General features: G+C 37.4%; 1 protein-coding gene across 1 annotated transcript in view; it reads left to right on the top strand.

Moving 5' to 3' along the window:
* CUNH2orf69 (chromosome unknown C2orf69 homolog) overlaps positions 1 to 6,182 on the top strand; it is a 14,230-nt gene extending 8,048 nt beyond the window's left edge. The window contains exon 2 of the mRNA XM_008069793.2: positions 3,099 to 6,182. Coding sequence (XP_008067984.1) covers positions 3,099 to 3,923 — 825 coding nt within the window. The 3' untranslated portion in view covers positions 3,924 to 6,182. The remainder of the gene's footprint in view (positions 1 to 3,098) is intronic.
* Positions 6,183 to 9,302: the final 3,120 nt, after the last annotated feature.

Raw genomic sequence — 9,302 nt, forward strand, 5'->3', positions numbered from 1 at the left:
CTCTTTCTTCCTCTTTATATCTATCCTTCCATCTTTCTTTCTTTTAATATCTATCCCTACAGATTCGCCGACGCCACCACATCTTCCAAGGGACTCCCCAAAACTTGCAGGGGCTGGCCCCCCGCAGGCCCCGCAGCCTCGACCTCCTGGGCTCTGGCGATCCTTCCGCCTCAGCCTTCTAAGTAGCTGGAATTACAGGCATGCGCTACCACGCCTGGCTGATGTTTTGATTTATTGTAGAGATGAGATCTCGCTGCCCAGGCGGGTCTCGAACCCGCGGGCTCAGGCAATCTACTCACCTCAGCCTCCCAAAGGCACGAGATTACAGACTGAGCCACCGAGCCCGGCTTAATTTTTTAAATAGGAAAAAGTGCATATTACTAAATTCAGATCATTTAAGGTTTTACATTGAAAAGTCAGTCTCTCTTCCATCTCCTCCCCTCCAGTCTCCCATTTCCCTCTTAAGTTTGCCTTTGTGTATACAGGTTGTGCCCCAAAAAATGTATACACGTTTTAAGAGATGTTTGCCATAATCAGAAGTGTCTGGACGCTGATGGTAACTAACCACTTTGAGCACCTCTTGTAACTGCAGAAGTTGTGACTTGTATTCATCTTATTGAGTATTACAATTTCAGTACGGTTTTTTCCTTTCTTAAAAACATGTATACATCTTTTTTGGCACCCTCTATATATCCTTCCAGAGACATTCTATACTTTTATTTAACTTTTATTTAGATTTTTTTTGAAACACATAGCATGGTTGCATAGCATGCTGGGTTTTTTAGCCTTTACTTTACAACCCATATGAGTACTCATAGAGTCGCTTCTTCTTTTGAAGCAGAAATAAATATCCTTATGCATATTTATTTATGAATATATGCAAGTATATCAGTGAGATAAGTTCCTAGAAGTGGAATTTCCAAGTCAGGAGGTGCATTTCAAGCTGATAGATACCATGCATTACCATTAGAAATGAGGAAAACTCACAACACAGTTTCTCTTTTTCTCTCACACTCTGTATCCAGTCCTTCAGCCAATCCTGTTGACTCTGCCTCCAAAATTTACTCAGAATCTGACTGCTTCTTAGCACCTCCACTTCTACTCCTGCTTTGGTTCCAGCCACCTTTACCTCTAAATGGTCTTCACGTTAGCTGTTGCCCCTCCACACGTAGGAGCCAGAGTAATCCTTTGAAGGTATAGGTTAATTATGCCAGCCCTCTGCCTGAGACCCTTTCAGAGCAAAAACCAGAGTCTTCAGAAGTCTTACAAAGCCTGATCAGCACCTCTGCTCTCCCCCAGCAATCTCCCTGCCCTCCTGTGTTGTCACTTGTTCCTCCACTAGAGCTACCCTGGCCTCATTGGCATATCCTGGCCCTGTCCAGCCTGCTCCCACCTTAAGCCTTTTCCTCCTGCCTGCAATATCCACATGGCTCTCTCAGTGCTGGAGAAGCCTTTCCTGACTATTCTGTGTGGAACATCATAATTTTCTACCTTCTCCAAAACCTTATGCACTTTTCACCCTGTTTTATTTATTATATCCCGTTGTACTTACCACCATCTGTTTTGAGCTGTCCTTTATGGTAGCTACTGACCGCTTGTGTTGTTGACCACTCAAAATGTTGTTAGTCTCATCAAGGAACTAAGTTTTCAACTGTATTCAATTTGAATTTAAATTTAAAAATTGATTCTTAGTTCAGTTCCTGGAAAATTTTTAAGTATATTTGGAACAATTTTGGTGTGTGAATCTACTTCAACTGTAAATTTTTTGAAATCCAAATTCAGATCAAGTATTTCAGATGAAAATTTAGCATCCAAATTGAGATGTGCTGTAAATGTAAAATACACACTGTATTTCAAAGACTTAGTAAAACAAAAGTTAATAATTTCTCAGTGATTTTTAATATTGGCTATATGTTGAAATGATAATATTTCGGATATATTTTCCTCTGCAAGATATGTTATTAAAATTAATTTCACCTGTTAACTATTTACTTTTTTGAATGTGGCTACTAGAAAATTTTATACGTGGCTCATGTTATATTTCTGTTGGACAGTGCTCCTTTGTTTACTTGTGGTGTGTATTGTGTATCTCTGCACTAGAATGTGAGCACCATGCAGGCAGGGATTTAGTTTGTTTTGTTCTCTGCCCAATCAGTAGATATCCAATACATGTTATAGAACAAATAAATAAATTTGGATGAATTGCCTTTGAAGCCACTATGAAGAAAAATTAAAACAAGATTTGTATGTATTCCCTAGGACCTAAACAAAAAGTTATTGTTTATAGAGAATGTTTATAAATAAGGCCCAAATGCAAAAGGGAAAAGGGCATGTATAGGCAAGCATGGAAACCCAGATAGCTAATAAATATGTTAATGAAATTTCAACTATTTTAATTTTCAATAAGTCAAAATTTGAATGAATTATCTTGTGCCTATAAGAGTTAACAAAGAAGAATGAAAATTTATACATCTTCTCTGGAAGGAAATACTGTAGTTTCACCAACTTTAAATTATGTTTATTCTTTGACCTAGTTTTTCCATATCTAGGAATTTTTCAGGTTATAATCACAGATGTGTGCAAAGAATTTTCTACAGTGTTCATGCTGCTTTGTGTATAATACCAAAATTGAAATCAAACATAGTATCCAGGTTGCTAGAGGAATCCAGAGAGAAAGGTGCAGCTTAGGGAAATATTTTAAAATTCTGTGTTGCCCAGAAAATCTGTCTAGCAAACCAAGTTTATATTTTCAGTGATGTGTTAGGAAAATTAATTATATGTATATACTGAATAAAATGTATCACATATCTATAATCCTTCTAAATTGAGGGTTTTACTTTTTTAACTTGTGACTGTTCTGTGTAGGTATATCTTATTTTACTGTCTCTTGATAGACTTGTGGCTTAAATTGAAGAAGTGATTTATTCAAAATCTTGTAACCAGAAAGTAATGACAGATTTATAGTTTTCATTTCTATTGTACATTAACCATAGATCATTGTAACATCTTAAGTCCTTCCACAATAAAAATGGGAAACTACTTTGTGGAAATAGTTTATATAAATATGTATTTAATGCTTATTCCATCTTTTCTTTCAGAATTACCATGAGATTATGACTCGTCATCCTGAAAATTATCAGTGGGAAAACTGGAGTCTGGAAAATGTTGCCACCATTTTAGCCCACCGGTTCCCCAATAGTTATATTTGGGTGATAAAGTGTTCCCGAATGCATTTGCACAAATTCAGCTGCTATGACAATTTTGTGAAAAGCAACATGTTTGGTGCCCCAGAACACAATACTGACTTTGGAGCTTTTAAGCACCTTTATATGTTATTAGTTAATGCTTTTAACTTAAGTCAGAATATTTTACCAAAGAAAAACACAAACGTTTGGAATAAGGACTCCATAGCATCTAATTGTAGATCCAGTTCTTCTCATGCTACGAATGGCTGCCAGGGAGAAAAAGAGAGGACCTGGGAAAATTGTGATAAGTCTGCCAAGAGTTTTTATCCACCATCACTAAATGATGCATCTTTTACTTTGATTGGATTCAGTAAAGGTTGTGTTGTTTTGAATCAGTTGCTTTTTGAATTGAAAGAAGCCAAGAAAGACAAGAACATAGATGCTTTTATCAAAAGCATAAGAACAATGTACTGGCTGGATGGTGGTCATTCTGGAGGAAGCAATACCTGGGTTACTTATCCTGAGGTCTTGAAAGAATTTGCACAGACAGGGATTATTGTTCACACCCACGTAACACCTTACCAAGTACGTGATCCAATGAGATCTTGGATTGGAAAGGAGCACAAGAAATTTGTTCAGATACTTGGGGATTTTGGTATGCAGGTGACTAGCCAAATTCATTTTACAAAGGAAGCGCCTTCCATAGAGAATCACTTCAGGGTTCATGAAGTATTTTGAGACTCTAAGAATATTAATGTACTTGGTTCAGTGGAAGAGCATAAGCACTTTGAGTGTTATAAATTCAGATAATGAGATGTAATTCATAGATGCATTGTCATTTTGGGGGTGTGGGGGAAGTTCACATTCCTAAAATACAAGTGTAACGTGCAATAATATTCCTTGCTTGTAAATGTGACTAGTTTTTAATTTGGATCGGGTTAGAATTAGTTAATTTGAAATCTAATAAGGCGGTTTGTGATACAATCCTATGAGGAGATATAAGACACTTAAAAATGAAAGTTATGCCATAGGTGTAAGGTAGCTAAAATTGTTATAGTTGACTTTTCTGAGCAATGTTTTAAATTAATTTTGGTGACTCTTTTTTTAAACAGTAATTAACTGTTTCACCACTCAAAATTTGAGTGGAAACACTTCAAACAAAAGCAAAGGTACAGTGCTCTTTTCCATCACTTTGGAATAACTGTACCCTGCGTCTTGTGTTTTGTAAATTAATGGACACATTCTTTAATATGCCACCAAATACTTTTTTCAAAACATATTTGTTTCCAAATGTCCAGGAATATGCAATAGTGTAAAGTTGGAGGCTGAGGCAGGAGGATCACTTGAGTCCAAGAGTTTGAGGCTGTAGTGAGTTTTAATCATGTTTGTGAATGGCCACTGCAGTCTCGCCTGGGAAGCACTGTGAGACCTCATTGTTAAAAAACAACAAAAAATGTCACTTAAGCACTGTGGCTTAATTTTTAGTTGACAGTTTTTAACTGATTATTTTGTATAAAACATTTTGGGGTTTCTTGTATCTTGGCCAAAACCTGTTTTGGAAAATAAATTGAGCAAATTATGTATATTGGACAAAAATGTATCACAGCAAATTTCAGATTTTTTCATTATATCAGTCTTTTGAAAGAGATCAACTTAGCTATGCTCTATTTGTTAGTTCTCTATTGAAAAGGAAACAGATTCCATAGATCTAAATCAATGTTTTTCCAGAAGTATGGTTTTGTCTGCCAAAAGAAAATAGCTCTCTTTGGCCAAAATGCAAAATTATATTGCTATAAGAAAAGTTACAAGGGAAAGTTTGAAGACACAAATGATTTAATTTTGGCTCAAAAACTGAATTTGCTTAACACTGCTACATAATTTGGGTGAAGTTTCCTTCTGCCCGTTTTTCTTGACCTAGATAAATACATTTTGCGAAACCAAGATCTAATGAAAGTCAACCAATATTGAAATATAGTTGTGTGATTGCAATAAGAGGCAAGTGGTCACTTTTTGTTGTTTATTAATAGTTAGCTTTTGCAGGTCATTAGCTAAGCAGGAAAGTGACATGTTTCTTTAGGACTAAAATAAGACACTGAAGCTCAGTATCTTAATGACCCAGAAGACCTAAATTTATAAAACCATTTAGAATAAAATGTTAATTTCTTGGTTTCTTCCCAGAATTATATTTTAATGACTCTATAAATACATTCCAAATATTCAGAGACTCATGAGAAAGGATTCTTACATAGCAAATGCTTAAAAAATAGCGTCCCTTTTTGGTGTTTATAAGCTACAGAACAGTATCTCTGAATTTTTTTTAAGACAAAATAGTTTTATGTTGCTTCAGTTTCTTTAAATACCTGCTGTTTTGTTTGAAACCAAAAATTCCCAACAAGGAAACAAGTCAGCTTGATTCTAACATTTTACATATCACCTTGCTTTAAGCATTATGATTAGATGGGTTTTTCAAATTGTTTAATAATCCTTGATTAAATTAATATGGACCTAATGTAAAATAGCTGAGTTACTGAATGCTGTAAGGAGGGAAGAAAAGGCATCTTTGTTTTTTACAGGATTAACTGAAATGGAAGAGTAGGACTTTTAGCAGAATTCATTAAAAAAATCAGAGCTGTTTAAAAATCTGGGTTCTTCAGCTGTCCAGTCATATGAGCGTTTAATTGTAACTGTCATATGTTGAGTGGATATTAAGAATTACACACTTGGCACCTAGAACTGCCATCTATAGCAAAATGAGACAATGTTGAAAAGTAAAAATATTTTCTGGAATGAAGAAATACATTCAAGTTGATTCACATTCAGATGTTTTGTTTAATACTTCAAATTGGTCTTATCTCCACATTTGTTTAAGTGTTATGATGTTAGTGTATCCTTTTGGATTGTGCTTTTGTCATGAGTCAATTGAGAAAAGTAGTAAATAATGTACAAGTTGTTATCACCACAGCATGAATGTATAATTGTATTAAAATTAAAAATCCACAAAAGTTTGGATGTGTTTTATTTTATTAGCACTGTTATTAGCACTGTTAAAACTTGAGATCATTATCAAAAGGAAGTCATTTCTCCACCTTGCCAGTCGGGGTTTGTATACAGCAAGTCCTCACTTAATATCCTCAGTAGGTTCCAGGAAACTAGGACATTGAGCAAGATGATGTATAACAAAACCCCAATTTTTTTTTGTCATTGTTTTACGTAAATGACAGTGAACAAAATGTTATTTGAGGACCTGCTGTTTGTCCTGCTGTTTATAGCCGGTTCCCAAGAACCTATGGACATTGAGTGAGGACCTAACTGTATATCTATTCTTTAACCTCCATGTTTTTTCAGATGAGCAGTTTTGAGCCTTTTCTATAAAAGTACATCACCATTTTAAATTGCTCCATAAAAATTTGCACTATAAGCCGGGCTCGGTGGCTCAGCCTGTAATCCCGCGCCTTTGGGAGGCTGAGGTGAGTGGATTGCCTGAGCCCGCGGGTTCGAGACCTGCCTGGGCAGCGAGACCTCATCTCTACAGTAAATCAAAAAATCAGCCGGGCGTGGTAGCGCATGCCTGTAATTCCGGCTACATGGAAGGCTGAGGCAGAAGGATCGCTGGAGCCCAGCAGGTCGAGGCTACGGTGGCCGGAAGCGGCCACTGCACTCCAGTCTGGGTGGCAGAGTGAGACTCCAACTCAAAAAAAAAAAAAAATAATAATTTGCACTATATCCATTTCTTCTGTTGACTTCCTGGAGAACAAAATCTTTAACAAGTTCTTTCTATGCTAATCATCTCAGGTATCTATCTGTATTCCTTTCCTTTGGCTTCTTAAGAGACTTGGCTAGAAAACGGTGTGCTGCTTTTCATTTTATTGTATTATCTAAGTACCCACCAAGGGCAAGGAGGGTCTAGGCAATGAAGATACAGGACAGACAAAACAAAGCCCAGCATGTTAGTATGGAAATGTGCAATCCACTAAGCTTCAGAGGTAAAATATAAAACAAAAGGTCATATTCATAAAAGAGCTATTCTGTTGTGTTGCACTTAAGGGCCTTTAAGAGAAGCACATATCAGAGGATGCAATGTAGAGTGACTTATCTGCAGCTCACGTTGCTCTTTGAGGCAGAGACCCAGCAGCTCTTACAGCTAGCAGTTAGCGGTGGAGACAGGCAGAGTCACTTAGGATGGTCACTTTGGTATCCGTTTAATGGAACCTTAAAAAATGGAGACTGCCACTTAGATATATTTAAGACACCCAACACTCGGCGTGTAAGCCTGAACAAGATGAAGGTAACACCAGAGATGTGTGGGTGAGTGCCAGTCGATGTTCGTTCCTCCTGACTGCGTCTTTCTTAGCACTGGGGAAAGGAGTCACAGCAGCAGTTCCAGTTCCATCCAGGCCTGCCTTCCAGCTTCCTGCACTTTTTTTTTGTCAGCTCCTCAGATTCAGCTTTGAGTTCTGTTGGCAACTTTTTATAGGTGATAGAAAAGCCTCCTTACTAAGGTTCTTTCCAAATGTTCACATAGCTGCTGTTCAAAAGGATGAAGATAGAAATTAAGGCCTGTTGACTTTGTTTACCTTGTTTTGGTAAACAAAGTGAGCTTGAAATTACTTAAAATAGAGATACAGTGTACTCGTATACAAAGAGAAATACTGTGAATGATGTCCATAAAAAGCTAATAGTTATACTCTACATATTTTAAAAATGTATTTTGATGGCAACCCCTTCAGGTCTCCTCCCACAGTGGGAGCTTTTTTGTCCTCGCAATAAATCCTGCTTTCTAAAGAAAAAAAATGTATCTTGAAATGATAATGTGAAAAGCGCAAATAATGCAAAATTGCAGATTCCAGTGCCCACCTTGTGCAGCCTCTTAGAGGCAGCCACATCACTGGTTTCTTTTGCCTCCTTTAGATAATCCTATGCATAAGCTAATGATGTTTACATACTGGTTTCTTTTGCCTCCTTTAGATAATCCTATGCATAAGCTAATGATGTTTACATACATCATACCTTGCTTTACACAAATGGCGGCAAACTTATTTTTTCATGTAATTACACTGGGAAGTTTCCATGCCTGTACCTATACTTCTTCCTCATTCTTTGCAGAGTATTTCATTTTTTGCATTCCACTCTGCAGGCTACCTGTTCATCAGTTGTTTTTTTTTTGAGTTGGAGTCTCACTGTCGCCCAGACTGGAGTGCAGTGGCCGCTCCCGGCCACCGCAGCCTCGACCCGCTGGGCTTCGGTGATCCTTTTGCCTCAGCCTTCCGAGTAGCCGGAACTACAGGTGTGCGCTACCACCCCCAGCTGATTTTTGCTTTATTGTAGAGATGAGGTCTCGCTGCCCAGGCGGGTCTCGAACCCGCGGGCTCAGGCAATCCACTCACCTCAGCCTCCCAAAGGTGCGGGATTACAGGCTGAGCCACGGAGCCCGGCTTGTTCATCAGTTTTACTTTGAATCTTGTCTATGTGGCAAGCTGTGCAATGAGTTTTGTTGGCAGAGGAAAGATAATCCCTTGTGCATCAGGTCAAGCCCTAGTAAGCCAAAGAAAAGTTGTGTAACCTATTCAGAAGTATATGAGATGTGCTGCACATTAGGGAGTGGAGAATTACTAATCTGGTCACCACAAATGTCACTCTGGTTTTTATCACAGCTGTGAGCCCAGACAATCATTAAGCAATCTGCATTGATTAGATGGTTTCTAAAATCCCTTTTAGAAAAATAAATCTAAGATTTGGGATTGAAGTTGGAACTAACATATCCTGTATAATATTTCATTTGATCTTAACCCTATAGAGAAAAAAGATTAACATTTTGTATTTAAAATAAACTCAAGACCCAAACATTAAAAACTGTGGCCAGGGAAATAATTTTAAAACTTTCCATAGGGTTCCTCTGTAGCTTAACTACCTCAAGTCTCTCAGCAAAGAAGGAATATAATTAAATGAAAGAACAGGCACTAGCCATCAACTGTGCTTACCCTTGAACCATTGCATTTTCCTAGTTCTGTTTTAAAGATGAGGAAAATATACTTCATAAAGGTGATTTAACTTGCCTAAGGCCATCCAGTTTGCTTCTCCACTAAACAATTAAAATGGACATTCAGTAGGCAAATTGTA

The sequence above is a fragment of the Carlito syrichta genome, unplaced genomic scaffold, assembly GCF_000164805.1.
Source record: "Carlito syrichta isolate Samal-C Ts95f unplaced genomic scaffold, Tarsius_syrichta-2.0.1 Scaffold312209, whole genome shotgun sequence".
Classification (NCBI taxonomy): Eukaryota; Metazoa; Chordata; class Mammalia; order Primates; family Tarsiidae; genus Carlito; species Carlito syrichta.